The 17,379-nt window shown below is 55.1% G+C and overlaps 3 protein-coding genes across 3 annotated transcripts in view; 2 read left to right on the top strand and 1 right to left on the bottom strand.

The window, feature by feature from the left end:
* The window catches only part of PTSG_10117 (uncharacterized protein), a 3,598-nt gene extending 2,757 nt beyond the window's left edge, over positions 1-841 (top strand). Inside the window, exon 9 of the mRNA XM_004988974.1 lies at positions 243-841. Coding sequence (XP_004989031.1) covers positions 243-353 — 111 coding nt within the window. The 3' untranslated portion in view covers positions 354-841. The remainder of the gene's footprint in view (positions 1-242) is intronic.
* A 276-nt stretch (positions 842-1,117) lies between these two features.
* Positions 1,118-3,600, top strand: PTSG_10118 (uncharacterized protein). Its single transcript, XM_004988975.1, has 2 exons — positions 1,118-1,767; positions 1,957-3,600. Exons 1-2 carry the CDS (start codon positions 1,218-1,220, stop codon positions 3,489-3,491), a joined length of 2,085 nt encoding a protein of 694 aa, XP_004989032.1. The 5' UTR covers positions 1,118-1,217; the 3' UTR covers positions 3,492-3,600.
* Positions 3,601-3,875: 275 nt separating this feature from the next.
* On the bottom strand, positions 3,876-17,373 carry PTSG_12997 (uncharacterized protein; the record flags this gene model as incomplete). Its single annotated transcript, XM_004988976.1, has 38 exons — positions 3,876-5,056; positions 5,215-5,809; positions 6,030-6,971; positions 7,183-7,466; positions 7,687-8,350; positions 8,530-8,590; positions 8,712-8,784; positions 8,900-8,998; positions 9,131-9,202; positions 9,311-9,391; positions 9,516-9,579; positions 9,734-9,853; positions 9,968-10,051; positions 10,170-10,253; positions 10,376-10,459; positions 10,702-10,785; positions 10,903-10,988; positions 11,097-11,174; positions 11,359-11,427; positions 11,601-11,711; positions 11,850-11,906; positions 12,039-12,222; positions 12,369-12,712; positions 12,810-12,960; positions 13,068-13,148; positions 13,365-13,448; positions 13,801-13,884; positions 14,070-14,153; positions 14,337-14,420; positions 14,608-14,691; positions 14,884-14,967; positions 15,160-15,243; positions 15,392-15,475; positions 15,785-15,953; positions 16,089-16,139; positions 16,848-16,944; positions 17,103-17,237; positions 17,350-17,373. 38 exons carry the CDS (start codon positions 17,371-17,373, stop codon positions 3,908-3,910), a joined length of 6,849 nt encoding a protein of 2,282 aa, XP_004989033.1. The 3' UTR covers positions 3,876-3,907.
* Positions 17,374-17,379: the final 6 nt, after the last annotated feature.

Consider the following 17,379-nt stretch of genomic DNA (forward strand, 5'->3'; position numbering starts at 1 on the left):
TTATTATATATGCCCTACGACAATCTTCCAATCGGTGTGTGTTGGGGGGTGTTTGTCTATGTGAACGTGAGTGTTGTGATATATAATGGTAAACAAAGGATGGAGATGGGTGGGTCTCACACCCCGCGTCCTTGGCCTCTCACACACACACACACACACACACACACACACACACACACACACACACACACACGCACGCACGCACGCACGCATACGCACACACACACACACACCACGTGCAGGGCGTTGTGCCGCGGATCTTCCTTGGGATCTGGCAGACGACGTTTATGGTCACGGGCGCCAACCTCATCAGGGAGCACCTGCTCGGCGAGGAGCGAAAACTCGGCCACTGATGCGCTGCCGACTGTTGACAATGATGCTGGTGCTGGTGCTGGTGGTGGCGCCGAATGGGTTCAAGTGTTCACCTGTGCAGAACATGTTCTCTCTGCCATCGCCGCTGCTGTTACGTGTATGTGACGCTCCTCCTGCCTCTTTCTTCCGCTTCTTCCTTATACTGCCTCCTCAACCTCACGTTGTTGGAGGAGTTATGTTGTCGCCTTGCCAGTGCACCACGTGTGCGGCTGGACTGAAGCAGTGGTTTTGTTCAGCCATGGCGCTTGCACACGTTTGCTCGTCTTGATGTTGTCTCTGCCCCTGTTTTTTGGTTGCTTGAATGCGTTGTGCAGTTGTGTTGACGGGCGTCACAGTCGTGGCGGCTGGATAGATGGACTGGTGGGCAACGTGGTTTCCCGCTTTGGATGGCTGTGTTTCAGTGGAGGGTGGCCTTCAGACTGTATCGTTGATGAAGACGTACGAAAGAAGTATAAAGTGCAACTTACGTTCACACATTAAGCATTGTTGTCGCGAACAATGTTTATCCCATGCAATTTCATGTTTTCCATTCACGGGCACGTGCAATTCCTCACTGTTCAACCCTCTCTCTGAAGATACACACTTACACACCCATGGACCAAAGAAGTTTCTTGCTTGAGCATGTCAGCACACAACTTGCTCAGGCAACAGGCGGTGACGTCCCAGTGGGTGCAGTGCGACAACTGCTGAGAGACGCTGTGTGGGGCTTCGAGGACTCTGCACAGGCAGACACGCGAGAGGATGACTCTGGCGCTTCTGTCGACTGGCAACCGCGTTGTCATGACCTGCACGATGCAACGCGTGCCTTCGTCACGACGCTCGCAGCACATCCACAGGCAGCGGCAATGCTTGCACCGGCTCTGCGATCAGCAGTGCAGGTTCTTCCGAGCAGCGCACGTGAGCTGGGGCGAATACTGTTCACCAGCGGCCTCCTCGTTGGCGACAACATCTGCCCTGTCCTCGCGCTTGCACTCCGACACCTGACAGGCAGCAATAGCCCTGACGCCAGCAGCTCCAAAGGCTCGCCTCAGCAACCTCCACAGGCTGGTGCCAGAGAGAGGGAACGCGAAGATGATCCAGGGGCATGCACGACAACGACAAGGACGCTCCTTGCAGCAGCAGTGCGATGGGTGCTTGAGCGCGATGCTTGGTTTCTGCGCATCCGCCGACAAGTGACAGCACCGTGCTCCACCTGCCCTGTTGACCTGAGCACGCTGCCGGTCTGGTCCGCTCGCAATCCATTGCACTTGCTGAGCGCAGTGGTGAGACATGCGCTGCAGCACATTGACAAGAGCGACGGGGAAGCGAGAGTAGCGGCACCACACTTCACAGCCGCTGCTTGGTTTATCAGCCTCCGTTCATACGCTTTTCGACTCGGCCGTCGTCAAGCCTTAGGTGGGTGCCAACTTGTGTGCCATGTGGAGCAGTTCAAGGTGGGGTTGTGATGTTCCGTTTCGATTGCTGTGTCGGGTTGCTGAGTGTTTACGCGTCAAGCGGAGCGAGGGTGAACGTGTTGTGGGGCCTGTGCACGTGTTTCGTATTGAAGCATTAACCCTTGTCCTTACCCGTGCCTCCCCAATGCAGGCGTGTTGAATGGCGGCCCTGCCCTGCCTGCTGCCAGGGAGGAAGACGGGAACGCCGTAACCTCTGAGGTTGACGCATTGGAACAGGTCTTTGAATTGTGGCCTGAGGTGTTGTCGCTTGAAGAGGAAGAGACTGAAGCACAGCAAAGCCGGTGCATGTCACAGCAGCAACCACACTGGTTCGTGCACCTGAGTGAAGCGGCTCGCGTCGACGACACCCTTCGCAAGGCGGCAGAAGAGGTTGAAGTACAAGTCGGACAACAGCTGGTTGCATCGCATCCGCACGGCTTGGGCGTGTTCTTCGACGAGCAGCGTGAGCCGGTCGCCATCACCCTGGCCGTGACAGACAACAGCTGTGAGCATGCGCATGCCGTTCCAGCCTTCATCAACGGGGTTCCTGTGCAAGTGTGGAAGGGCGCACCAAGTTTCCCCCAAGTCTCACGGCCGCCCGTGCCCGACAGAGGCGTTCCCGCCATCGTGGCTGCCCCGATGTGCAGAGAGCTGCAGCTGTACTCGAAGGTGTACCTGCAGCGCCACCCTGACGTTGTTGCGCTGAGTGGCGGCTACCGACATCGTCGTGGCATCGTGTTCGTGGACGAGCCGTGCGTGATTGCTTATGTGCGATCGAAACAGCAAGCGCTGCCGTCTGTGTGCTGCGTTGATGCTTGCTTTGGCAGCTTCCCCGTGGACGTTGAGCAAGCGCCGTCCCGCCACGAGGCAGAGCTTGTGCGCAACGAGCCACCGGACCCATTCTACACCACCGACTCCCATTTGGCGTTCGGCAGTGGTCGTGACACGTCTGTGCTGCGTGTGGGCGACACCATCCACGCACATTCAAGGCCGGAGGCTTTCGGAACGCTGGGATGCTTTGTTGCACGTCAAGGCGACCAAGGCCAGCGCGTGTGCGGCGTGACAGCAGGACATGTGCTTCCCAAAGCGGAGGAAGATGTACGCTTGCGGCTTCCAGCTTGTACAACCAACATCCCGCCGGTTGGTCGCACATGCCTCACAACCTATGAGGGGAGCGCTCGGCCGGAGCTATCCGACGATGATCTTGCATTGTTTGAGCTGGCTGAGGACGTCACAGCGGACTTTTCTGCCATTGGAACGGACATGGACTGGGAACACATGCGCCACGAACGCGTGTCGCTCACTGGGTCGGTGTCAAAGTACGTTGGACCTTCGCCTGAGGACAGTCGTGTTGACGCAAGAACGTTGTCCGTGAGCGACACCGTACCATCGTCTGAGCCATTGGTGTTCAAGTTTGGCCACACGACGCGGCTGACGGCGGGTGTGCTTGCCGCTGTACCGCTGTTCATGCGAGAAGAGCGGGTGCGCATCCGCATTCGGCCGTGGCAGGGATGTGAAGCATTTGCACAACGTGGCGACTCTGGTGCTGTCGTGTTTGACGACAAGGGCGGTGTGGTTGGCGTGTTGGTGCAGGCATGGCAACACCAGAACTTCTGCGTGGTCATCCCCATATCAGAAGTCCAGCACCGTCTTGGCGTTCAACTGCTCGGGGCGGAGGCGGGCTGACGAGGATGGGAGCATGGGTTGCGGGATGTTTGATGTGTGCGGGATGTTTGGTGTGTGCGTGCGTGCGCGTGTGTTGTCTCCTGGTTGCCTTGATTGCACTGCCACTGAAGGGCGTTTGGTGTCAGTTCACTGCTTCAAGCACATGGGATAACACAATCACTAACGAGAGACAAAGACACGTGGCTCAGGAAGAAAATGGCAACAGGTCACTTTCTACACAGAAGAAGAAGACATGCACATGGGACAGAGGAAAGCGGGCTTGGCGAGAACAAAGGGACTTCGACAATGAGGACTGGAAACGCATGCAGGGAAAGACAGCAGCACTAGGATGAAACACGAACACACACACACACACACACACGTACGAACACACACACGCACGCCACACACACACACACACACACACACCAGCAAGTCTAAGGGGTTGTGAGCTGCGAAGCCAGCACGACCCTGTCCACCTTGACAAACACCTTGGCAAATGGCAAGACCTGGGCCTCTTGCGAGACCACATACTCCTCAAAGTCAAAGGTGCCAGGTGTGGGCGCTCTGGTGGATTGGTAGCCCATGTGCTTTGTGACTTGGATGTAGTGGGTGTCGCAGCCAGTCTCCAGCTTCTTGCCCCAGAACTTCGTGCACTTGTTTTGCCCAGACGATGGGTAATCTGCCCTTCTGGTGATGGGGTATGCCAGGCCGACGCTGACAGCACACAAGAGCATCACGTGCTCACCGTCTGCGTTTGGTTGGCGCCAATTCCCAGTCAGCAGGCGTGTTGAGTAGCCTGCGGCATAGCTTGTCTGCGGCGTGAGATAGATGCCAGCGCCAAAGAAGCCAGGGTCGTTTGGGCTGCTGAGGTTGGCGGTTCCTGTGGCGGTGATGTTGTCGGCGACAGCCTCATCACACCCATGCCAAGCCACAAGGACGTTGACGTAATTCACGCCATCGGGTGTTTCTGCAAACTGCGTCTTGAGCCGGTCAAGCATGCCTTGCTTGTCCGGATCGCCAGCCCCAAAGTCCTTGTTGAAGGGGTTGGTCGCGTCTGCAGCAACGGGGTTGGCAGGGTCTGCAGCAACTGTATTGGTAGTGTTTGGATCACCACGTTTCTTGGCTGAACGCTCCACTTGCGCTTTGAACGCCCGCAGCATCGTGGTGGACTTAGTCATCTCCACGCGCGACAAGGTGAGGCCTGGCCCCATCTGACTCTCAATCCATCGATACAGGTCTGTGTCTGATGGCAGTGGCGCAGAGTACACGTCATGATCGCCAGGTCCAGTCCACTGCAACTGGCGGTCAAAGCTGTCGTCGAGCCGCCAGGCAGCATGGTGCCACTCGTGGCCCGGTTGGTGCCAGGGTGCTGTCAGGATGGGGTTATGTACGAGGAGATCCCTGAGTCGCGCGGGTGGATTGTCATCGTTTGCAAAGTCGACGAGGCCATGCAAGGCGAGGTCCTCCAGGTCTGTGATGGGGCGGCTGGCCGGGTAATCGCGGTGCTGTTTCAGGTGATTCACGCTGAGGACGTGCTGGACGTGATCGATGCCACGTGCCTCTTCTTGCAGGAAGGAGACGATCTGTGGTGGTTTGTGAAAGTAAACGGACGTGAAAGAATGAAGGAAATCACTGTGAAGACAAACGCAGATTCAGCTACAACCCACCCATGAACATCACATTGGCAAGACACGCATGCACACATATGCGCGTCAATGCACGCACATCTGTTCGTCCTTACCTCCATCATGCAGCTCCAAGCGCTGCACTCTGCGCCGCCGGGTGCCCTCACCCACACATCCACTGCTCGGTCGTCCCGCAGTAGTCCAAGACACTGCACACCATCACGCTTGCAGCAGAAGGCATCCTTCCACACCTTCAGTGTTGCGCCAAACGATTTGTGCAGCAGTGTCTGCACGTGTGGGAAGAAGCCAGGCGGCAGCGCAAGCGCGTTGTTCTCGACCACCAGCCGTCGTCCGGCATATAGCAGCCACTCGCCTTGTGACCAGGCGGTTGTGAGATCGACCTCCTCCTCAACGCGGCTCGGCAGCATGAATCGCCGTTGCCCATCGTCAGAAGGCGGCAGTTCAAAGCAGAGGAGCGTGTGCTGCAGGACGTTGATGACGAGATCTGCGCTGGCAATGCCTCGGAATGCGGTTTCCAGGTCCGTGAATGTCACGACACCTTTCGTGGTGATGGAGCCTTGCTGCACGCCGTCCGGTGTCAGCGCTCTCCCCAGCACGTCATGAAGCAGCCAGTTGGGGTCGACGAAGACGAAATCCGCCAGGGAGGGTGTGCTGGAATACCAGAGCAGATCGCCGCGCGTGTGGAGGTACCTTTGGACATGCAAGAAGCAGGGGCAGCAAGGATGGCAGGTGTAAGCGCACAATGCGTGATTGAGGGTTGAAGTGGTGGGGCTACCACGAAACTCCTCGACTACTACGGCCAAGCAGTCGCACGCGTGTGCACACACACACACACACACACACACACCCACACACCCACCCACCCACACACACACACACACACACACACACACTCTCTCTCTCTGCTTGCCTGAGTGTTTGGTGGAAGGTGTCCTCTTGGATCACAGAAACGAGGTTGATGCCATTCCCGCTGCCGCGAACAAAGTCCAACAAATCTCCCGCCCTCCACATCGCCCTGAGCATCCTTGCTTCCTTCACAGCCTCTGCCACTCCATTCACCACTTTTGGCACCAACACCTCTCGCCCTTTCAGCCACCGCCAATGCTGAGCAAGCTGTGAGCGGAGCACATCAAACCCAGCCTCGCCGCCCTGATGACAGTTGAGGGGGATGAGGGTATCTTGGATGTTGACGATGCCGCCAAACATGTTCTTCAGGTCCGCGACCATCCCCGCACCCCACAGTGGCTGACCATTTACATTCACTCGTCCACGTCTGAAGGCAAGGTCCCTCTTCGTTCCAACGATGAGAACACGCGGCTTCACGTCGTCTTTCGCGTCTCCATCTGCTGCTGCTGATGATGAAGGCGCCACGCCCTGCTGGAGTCGCGTGCAGATGAACTGCAGCCAGTAGTTGGCGCGCTCCTTCACATGTTCTTTCGGCTCAGACAGGTCGACACAGACGACAAAGGCAGCGAAGCGATCCGACATCATCAGCGTGTGGATGACGTGATATGCGAGCTGCCCGCCAAAATCATACACGCGAAGAGACGCAGCGTTGTCACCGTCGTTGCCTTGGCTTGTGGTGTCTTTCAACTTCATTTCACAGACTCGAATGCCGGGCGTGCGCTCGTTTCGGCGGTCTGGGTCATTTGCTGGTTGGAAGATGGTGCGTGTGAAGCGGCGAAACAGGCTGCCTGGCAGGGACTTGATCATGGTGCTTTTGCCAATGCCATCATCGCCGCACACAAACACCTTCGCTGTCTCAAGGGGGACGGAGCCTGTTTCAAGCAGCTTCAGGAGATCGAGCTGCTCTTGGTAGGCGGCTTTGGCAGAAGAGGTCGAGTCGTCTTCACTGAGACATCTCACAAAGCGCAAGTGTCAAGGTAATGTGAGGAGCCAGGCGCCATACTCGTGCGCTCACAAAGGCATGATCGACAGAAGTGAGCAGAAGAACTTGGGCGACCTTCGCATGAAACCATTAAGAATGATCAGAAGAAGGACTTCAGCAAGCACACACTGAAGAACAACACCGTGGTCAAAGCATGCCAAGGCCGATGCCTTACGAGGTAAGCTCTTTTGCTTCTTGCATCAGCTTCACGGCGGGGCCAAGTTTCACGCCTGCCTCCCGCAGCGTCTGCTTTGTCACGTCGCCCTCTTGTACCAGCGCAAGCAGCACTCTAAGGGAGTCAATGCCGTGCTCCACCAGCGCAGCTTCAACGTGCGGCAGCAGGGAGTGACGGTTGAGCCATGCAGTCAGTTCGTGATCAAATGGTGATGAGGAGGAAGAGGAAGAAGGAAGAGTTGCAGGTAGTGCTGTGGTAGAGGTCGGTTTGACGGACGATGACGACTGCAGAACACGCGATCAAGGAAAGGGGAAACACGGGGTGAGTGCCAAGCTGAACGGAAGGACCGCGCTTGAATGTGTACAGAAAAACAACAACAAAAAAAAAAAAAAAAAAACAACAACAACAACACACAACTCACAACACACAACCACACACACACACATTCTCTCTCTCTCTCTCTCTCTTTCTCTTTCTCTCTCTCTCTCTCTCTGGCTTTCTTGCCTGCATCAACCGACTTGCGCCCTTCCTGTGCGATGACAGCCGATCTCTTATGGCAGATACGACCTCCTGGTGCACCTTCTCTGTAATTCTCACTGCATCTGCTGCTAAATCGTGCTGCTGTTGGTCTTGGTAGAAAGACATGACACCAACACTGTCAAAAAGGGACAGCACTACTTCGCGCACGCTCTTGTGGTGCTGTGGTGGCGGGAGGTGGAGCACTTGTGAAAAGAACGTGTCAAGCGCTGCTGCCGTGGCCGCGCTGACAGCTTCTGACAGCGACTCGGCCAGTCGCTTCATGCGGTCAAACGAATCGTACTCGCATGCTTCCGCACTGCTCATGGCGTGGCTGCTGTCGTGCCATCCGCTGCCAACGAAAAGTGGAACGATGCGTCGAAGGTGGATCTTGTCTGGGTGCTGGTGGGCCAGCTGTTGCAGCTCAAGCATTGCCATCCACTGCAAGAGCACGTTGTCACACACGTCAGTGTGGCCGAGCGAACGCATCTGATGGAGAGCAGCAGCAGAGACGACGGGACAGGCAACAATGCTGTGCTGAAGGGCTATCAGGCACGCAACGGGCGACTTCTGACTCGACATGAACACGTGGAGATCCGTGTGCTTCATATATTGGTGGACAAAATATGCGAACTTGGAGTTGCCTGTGTGCCTGTGATCGGTTTGTGGTGAGCATGTGAGAAAAGTGAGCCAGCTGGTCTTAAGAGCGTGTGCATTTGTGTGTGTGTTTGTGTGCGTACGTGCGTGTGTGAAGAGGTGCTTCGACGAACGCATATTTGTCATGCTGACAATGACCTCGAAGCTCACAAGCGATTGTGACGCTTAACAAACCTGTAGCTCATGAAAACCTCGTACTTGTGGTGAGACTCTGGCTCCCTACCAGCAGAAACGTCTGTGGAAGGCGTATTCAAGCAAGTCAACGCCGTTGTTAGCTTATGACGTCGAGGTACAACTTGACGTGCACGCCGGCAGGTTCATGAAAAGGCGTCCACAGCTACACAATGTTGACGAACCTCTCGATCCTTTGAGCGCATCCAACACTTCCCGGTGCCCAAGTTGCCGCGCCACCTGAGCTGGGTTCAAGCCCTAGTGTATGAGAAATGGAGGCAAAATATTGTGTGAGATGTCAGTCAGGAATGCAGGGCGATGGCACAACGCCAGCAACTTGAAATATGAATAAAAGCAGGCACTCTATCCGAACCTCCAAATCGATGACATTCGCATCAGCGCCGTGCGACAAAAGAAGCCGCACCGCCATCGAGTTTCCGGTGCGCACAGCAGCATGCAAAGCCGTCGTAAACTGCCACCAAACAGATGAAGTTTCAGCATGATGAGACAGCACGCTTCAGGTGATTGATTGCCAGAATCAATGCCAGGGTGAGATGCATAAACGAACAACGTCAACACAAGACCTGAGCCTAGTGAAACTCACGACAGAAGCGGTGCCATTGACATAGCGCCGAGCAACTTGCAGGCTGCGAGAAAACCTGGAAAGTACGTTGCACTGCTCAAGAGAAAACCAAATGGGACAGGGCAACAATGTGAGAGGTGCAAGGTGACACGAGCATGGCTGCATGCAGACTGGCGAGAGAACGTGCTTTGATCGACTTACCCCTGCGTTCGCACTGGCTCCAAGTCGAAGCATATCTTCTGCTTGACGTGTTTTGCCTTGAGAGCAAGCTTCAATCAAATTCTACGCATATTGTACACATTCGCGTCACATTACACACATAATAGAGAATGGGTTAGACCCCAAAATACGAGTCAACAGAAAGGCGCAGATGTATGTGCTGACGAGATATTACAAGGCCACGAACCTGATTGAATGCTTCGTGGTGCTCTGTGCGGGTAAACACGTGATCAAGACCATCGTTGGGAAAACTGCAGTTCAAACAATGTACACACGAAGGAGTGAGCAAAGGGAACATGACGAGACAAGCGCAACCACAAGACCTCAATCATGAGAAGCAGAAAGCAGCAGCCACAGAGACGAATGCAAAGAGGCACATGCACAGGGGCACACAAACGAACTTACAAGTCGTTGGTGAATGTGACTTTAACACGCTTCCTGCTGTCTGCCAGCAAGCGGCGCTTCACGACCACGGCCTCAGCCATGGGTCCAACGCCTTCTTCCGACACGGGATTATTCACCAACCTGAGCCATCCCAAACAAGACAAACAAACAATAGCAACATGAATAAATGGCACACCACACGCTTCAATGCAGCTTTAGAGCGCTGAAATGCCGTGTGCTTACAATACAACTCACGAGATGGTGCTGAGGAGTTCATTCGCAACCATCGCCCTTGCCAGACACTCCACACCAGCAGCTGTGATGCGATTTCCGTCGAGCCTGCGGGACGAACATCAAGAGTGGGGAGGCGTGGGAAGGTGTCGGTAGGCGTGAGCACAAACACACAAGTGCAAGCAAGCTCAGCACAGCATGCAAGCGCTGAAACACATCCACGCACCCGAGAGTGGCGATGCAGCACTGCCCGAAGAATGGCTCAGAGAGGGCGTTCGCTCCAACATCTCCAATGGCATTGTGACTGAGACTGGAGAGGCAAGAAAAGGTAGCGGATGGCACTTTGAGTATTGATAGCAGTAGTGTGTAGGTTAGAGCACAGGCATGGCCATTACGCTGTAATTAGCAAGGAAAGGGCATTGTCTTGCGTACTTCAGCACTCGAAGGTGATTCAGTTGATGCATGTGGCGTCCGAGCACAACCGCGGCCTTGTCATCAAGATCACAGGCGACCAGACTGGGAAGAGTGAAGCCACGTGTCGTGAGAAATCATGTCAGAAACACAAAGAGCAAACGCCAGGCGATGGGCACCCAATCACGCACGCACACACACACACATACACTCACGCACACGCACACACTGTCACGCACGCACAACACTCACACACACAATCACACGCAAGCACACACACGCTGTCACGCACACACAACACTCACAAGCACACAATCGCGCACAGACACGCACACACACTCACTCACATAAGGCGTGTGACAACGCCGCTCAGGTGCAACCGCTGACAGAGAACGCGAAGTGGGTCAGGATGCATGGTCAAGCCAGTTCTCCTGCAGTGTGAAGAAAGGGGCCACAACCACATTCTGTCGTCAGTGTGTGTCCATGAATGGAGACAACTGGGTTTCGCAAGGCTTGGGTGCAGACGTTTGTGCAGACTTGGCACTCACATGATCTCAGGCCCACACGTGCGCTTGTCGATGGATGCCAAGAGCTTCACCATCTCGGGTTCCCGCCTGGATGTTGCCAAGCGATTCTGATGCAGTTTGCAATGGAACCAAGGTGATGCGAGAGAGTGTGTGAGAGACATAGCAGCAACACGCATCGACATTGCACATGTGCGAACATACAGGTGTCGTCGTACCATCCAAGCGGCATCGTCAAGAGCAACCATGACTTTGAGCCAGCTCTGTCTGTGCGCGATGTCGCTCACGCCATAGCCCTGTCGCCATTCCACAAAGCGCATTGCGCAGGTGAGGTCAGAACAGAGGTGCAAGTGAACCCGTGAAGAACACACACATACACACACACACACACACAAAAGAGCAAGAATAATACCCTCTTGAACAGCGTACTACACGAGGACACAGCTCAACTACTATTACAAATAACAAGCATGGCATCACCTTGTTGTTGACAGTCTTGGCATCCGCCCCCAACAGCAGCAGGAGGTACACAAGCTGTGGCAACTTACTCTCGCACGCACAAACAACAGCAGATTGTCCCTGAAGGTGGCCACATGAGTAAGACGCATCACACAACCACGTCACGATAAACACAGCCGTGGTGTTTACGTTGTGGCACCCGCGCACAAGTGCACACACACACACACACACACACACACATACACACAGGCCCAACAACGCACGTTGGTGTCGGTTGCGTGCACGATCTCCTGGCTGAAGTTGCTTGCTTCGAGCACCCTGTAAGCGCCGCGCGGATCGCCTTCCTTGCATTTGGCGATGAAGTTGGCGGGTGTCTGAACACCAACCAGCAGGGTCACGGATGAGCGCAACACATGCGACGGATACAACTCTCACGTGTAAACAGCACAACACAACTGCGGCAATGCACGCGAAACAACCAAGTCCTTTCACCAACCAGTACATGCACACACCGCAGCTGCTTGCGTTTTCTTGAACTGTGCGAGGAGTTTTGCTGTCCAGGGAGCAAGCTGCAAGTGAAAGTGTCCAGGACAAGAACGGAGAAGCGGTGACGTGATGTTATGTTAAAACATGTGAAATCAACTATTGCACAATGTCCAGTGGCGTCTCTCAAGGGTTACAACAGAGGCAACATCACGTACCTCGTCTTCTGAAGAGGCAATCACGAACTCAACATCATCACAACCAGGTGTGCATCTGGCGACAAGGGCAGCTGCTTTTCCTTCTCGAGTCAGGTGTGCCTGAGGGAACACCGACCCCTCGGCCAAACTCGTAAAGAAATCAGATGGACTCTCCCAGCACTGGTGTGGAGCAATCGAGGAGGGACTGGAAACAAGAATGGGGCACAAGAAACGAAGTCAATCTATCGTGAGCCAACAACGAGGCCAACAAGGGTATGTGCAGTCAAACCATGAGGCACACCATGGAGATGATGAACATGGCGAACTCACATTTTCAACAGCTCGTCGAACTTGCTGAGGCAGGCCAGATGGTCCGCTTCAGCCTGGCGAAGCACGGCCACATCCGGGGTAGTGTGGCGTGGATCATCAAGAGGCCACATGGCTTCGTGGGGCGGGAGGGCCTTCAGGCAGCTGCACAGTACTTGTGTGTACTTGAGTGAAACCTCGCACAATTCATCGTATTGACTCTGTACGTCTGCGAGAGACGCAGGAGACTTCAGGCTGAACATGCCCGTCGTCAGAAGGCGAGGTGCACTGCCAGGGGGACATTGGGGAGCTGAGGATGTTGACACAAGTGCTGGGCTTGAGGGCGTGGGCTGGGAGACGCTGGCATGTTGGGTTGAAGGGGAAGTAACCTGGGCGCGAGATGCAACAGAACAGACGTGGTGAAAACATGTGTGTGACTCAAAGACTTTGCAAACGAACAAATCGCCGAAGCACACACATGCACACCTGTTTGTCTTGTTGCTTGGCATCTGCGTGATCTTGGTGAAAGAAGGTGGCGACAGCTGAAGCGGTGCCAGTCTTGAAGCCGGCAAACACTTGCTTATGTTGCTTCTTCTCACGTGCTTCGTTGAAGACGTTGCGCTCATCGTCGCCGAACCTGTGCGCACACGAGATGAGACGCAACCAGAACGCAGCACGTGAGAAAAAAGGGTTAAGAGAAGAGAGAAAGCGCATGACAGGAAGGGGAAGCACACGTGGACTGACCAGTTGCCTGTATCGAGCACGCGGTCGACGGGCAGCGCGGCACCAAAGGCGCGGGCGGTGGCGGTGGAGTTCTTCTCGATGCTGAACGAGGACACGTGGTGGTAGCGTGTGGTTGGGAACAGGCAGCAAGTGCGGTGTGTGGGTCAGGAGGGTTGGTGGTTAGGGTTGTGGAGAAATACAAGCAAGTAAAGAGGAAAACACACAGTGTGACGTGCACTCAAAAGAGTGGCGATTGGTCACACAAATCCACAACAGGACACAGGCGTTCATGAGGCAGGCGCAACGCAATCGACGTACTCAAGCCGAGACAGCGTGCGGTTTTCGTCCAGTGCGGCACCCAGCGCCGCACCGCCAACCGGGGTGATGGAGTTGTTATCCAAGCTGCAAGTGGCAAGAAATGCATGTTGGAAGAGCAGGGGAACGGGTGGGCAAGCAACACGTGTCAGTGTCATGGATGAAAGTGGGTTGCAGATGGATCACGTGCACGTGTACTCGCTCGCACATCAGGTCCTACGACATTGAAGTCACAATGGCGGAAGCAAAGGGGGAAAATGCCAGTTGCACAGGATGTGACAGCACTTGTGGCACATATGAAGGATGGAAGCATTTGTTGGTTGGACAAACAAGCAAGTCGCACAGACATCGTGGGTGGCTTGCGGTGCCTTGATCTGCACATGGGTATTGCAGAAGAAGCGCCTAAAGACACACATTGCAAAGAGGAGCTTCCACTCACTAGAGTTCTTCGAGGGCCGTGTTGTGCTTTAGCATCTCCGCCAACGCCACAGCGCCCTCATCGCCGATGCGGTTGTTGTACAGGCTGTCAAGACGGTATGGTGAATGCCACGCAGGGCGATGATGCCACATGGATGAGGAAGTGTGATTGAGTGCGCGAGTGATGATTGTTGTGGGTGGCAACACAGTCATCAACCACACATGAGCGCATGATAACGTGCAACCGCAGTGACGCAGCATACATGTGCATGTGTGCGTGTCCACACTCACTAGAGTTCTTCGAGGGTCGTGTTGTGCTTCAGCATCTCCGCCAACGCCACGGCGCCCTTATCGCCGATGGAGTTGTTGTTCAGGCTGTCAAGACGGTATGGTGGATGCCACACAGGGCGATGATGCCACATGGGTGAGGAAGAGCGTGATGATGATTGCTGTGGGTGGCAACACAGTCATCAATCCACACATGGGCACATGTGCACGTGATAAGGTGCAACCGCAGTGACGCAGCATACATGTGCATGTGTGCGTGTCCACACTCACTCGAGCCATGTCATGGTCGTGTTGTGCTTCAGCATCTCCGCCAACGCCACAGCGCCCTCATCGCCCATGGAGTTGTTGTTCAGGCTGTCAAGACGGTATGGTGGAAGCCACGCGGGGGGATGATGCCACATGGGTGAGGAAGAGTGAGTGAGTGCGTGATGATGATTGTTGTGGGTGGCAACACAGTCATCAATCCACACATGTGCACATGATAAAGGTGCAACAGGCAGTGACGCAGCATACATGTGCATGTGTGCGTGTCCACACTCACTAGAGTTCTTCGAGGGTCGTGTTGTGCTTCAGCATCTCCGCCAACGCCGCAGCGCCCTCAGGACCGATGCGGTTGCTCATCAGGCTGTGTACACACAAGAGAGAGGAGTGAGGAGTGGGAGGTCAGTGACAGCATACGCGGTGGTGAGCAGGAGGGATGGGGGCGGCGAGCACATGGGGTGGCAAACAGCCAGCGCGCCTGCTGCAGACGTGCACAACCACATGCACACATGCTCAAAGCGGGTGCCTTCGTGCATGCGTGTGTGTTCAAACTCACAAGAGCTGTTCGAGGGCCGTGTTGTGCTTCAGCATCTCCGCCAACGCCACAGCGCCCTCAGGGCCGATGGAATTGCGCCACAGGCTGTCAAGACGGTATGATGCCACGCAGAGGGATGATGCCACATGGGTGAGGAAGAGTGAGTGAGTGAGTGCGTGATGATGATTCATGTGGGTGACAACACAGTCGTTGCACCCATACACATGTGCACATGATAAGGTGCAACGGCAGTGACGCAGCATACATGTGCATGTGTGTGTGTGTGTACACACTCACTCGAGTCCTGTGAGGGTCGTGTTGTGCTTCAGCATCTCCGCCAACGCCACAGCGCCCTCATCGCCGATGGAATTGTCCCACAGGCTGTGCAGGCACACAAGAACCGCAGGGAGCGACGGTGAACACACGTCCAAACATGCGCAAGCAGGGGAGGAAAGGGGCGCAACGTGCAACACCGCCATCCCAATCAACCATGCATGTCACACGATGCAGATTCATCATCACCACGCACGCGAGTCCTTTGAGGCAGGTGTTGTCCTTGAGCGCCTCGGCCACCGCACGCGCCCCAATGTCGCCGAGGCCATCACGACCCAAGCTGCAATTTCAAATGGTATGTCATGAAATGAGCAAGAAGACTGAGGATACACAGAGCAAAAACATGAGGGTGCCAGTCACAACCTGTCACAAACACACACAGTGTGTCCGGGCGGTGCGAGGGGACAGGACACGCACACGTGAACACCCAACAGCAAGCCACACCAAGCTCATTGCAACACAAGGACAAGCCAAGCAGAGAGAGAGAGAGGGAGAATAAGCACAAGCACAACCACAAGAAGTGTCCTTCTCTCCACCACATGCATGCATGTTCCAACATGCATGTCGTTTTGGTTGCCTTTGCACTCACTCTGCTATCTCCCCACACGTGTTGTTGGCGATGGCCCTGATCCGGTTCTTCACCCAATCCGTCACCTTCGTCTGCGCCAGCAACGCCTCCACCTCCTCCCTCGCTCTGTTGTCTCCGCCGGACATGGCGATGGCGCGTCGTCTTTCTCCTTGTGGCTTGTTGTGACGTGCTCGTGAGTGGGAAGACGACGACAAAATGGAGGACGACAACTCAACGCGCTGCTTTGTTTGTTTTCCTTCTTCTTTGTTTGTTTTGTGTGTTGTTGTTTTGCGACTCGGCCATTGGACGATTCGCAAAACCTTACAGAGGTTATCCGCACACCAGCGCTTCCGTGGAAGATGTTCGTCAACAATCTCTTCGAGAACAAACAAACAGGATGAAGTGCCTCCAGCCAGCCAGCAAAACAACCCGACTCGCTTTGTCGCCGAAAGGAACAACAGCCCCGCCCTCCTCGTTTGGCCTTGCCTGGTTGGTACAACACACCAATGTCTGTAGCCACAGCAACACCACAAACATCACCGCCGCTCCACCATCACCACCGTCAAGCGGGTCTCATCATTTTCATCGAGCCATTTACTGAGGAAAGAACAGGTCCGCCACACAACCCACAAACAACGCTCCCAGTCCAACACACATCCACACGCACAGCAGTGCCCACACGCAACATGAAGCCAAGCCAACCAAACAACAGCCAGCCCCTCTGCACATCAAAACAGCACCCTCCAGTTACAAGCCAGAATCAACCACACACAGCAGCAGCAGCAGCACACATCCACCAAACACACCAAGAACGTGTTCAGCCGTACACAGGGCCATACAATGAAAACAACAGGCAAGCACAGGAAGGGCGTGACATAAGCAAGCAAGCAAGCAGGCGAGAGGGAGAGTGAAGGAAGGGAAGAAGAGAAGAGAAGAGAAGAGAAGAGAAGAAGAAGAAGAGAAGGGAAGAGAGCAAGAAAGGGAAACAAGAGGAATGTGACAGAGGAATCGACAGACATTCAGCCATTCGTCCAACTTGTGCACAAGTTGACACGACACATCACAACATGGCGACTATGCGGACGAGCCAAGCGCCTCAACAGCGCGCTGCACACGGCGTGCACCTCGGGATCCTGCATCAACTGCTCCACCACACCGTGGGCAGGCGAATCCTGCATGTTCTACGAGAGGAAACGACACGAGGGCGTGAGAATGAGGAGAGGAAGGAGGAGGAAGAGGATGGGAAAGTACACGAAGTACACGACAGTCGCGCATCTTCGAGGCAGCAAACACACACACACACACATCACATAAATCACACACAACACAACCCACGCACCATGAGGCTGTGTACATGCCCTGGCAGTGGGGCTCGTTGACGGCGGCTGCGGGGGTGCCAATCACCTGCACAAACAAACGCCCGCACAATCTTCACCGGGCTCGCAGGCGCAGTCACGCCGTGGATCTTTGCCGACTGAAGCAGACAATAAAAGGAAGGAGAGGGAGGTACAGGGAAACAATGGGAGGGGGGACGGGGGAGTCAGACGGGAAACAAGAACAACTGGCGGCGGAGCACACCACCGAACACATGCAGCACGACTCAGGGCCATGCACAC

The sequence above is a fragment of the Salpingoeca rosetta genome (assembly GCF_000188695.1).
Source record: "Salpingoeca rosetta unplaced genomic scaffold supercont1.32, whole genome shotgun sequence".
In the NCBI taxonomy this organism is placed as follows: Eukaryota; class Choanoflagellata; order Craspedida; family Salpingoecidae; genus Salpingoeca; species Salpingoeca rosetta.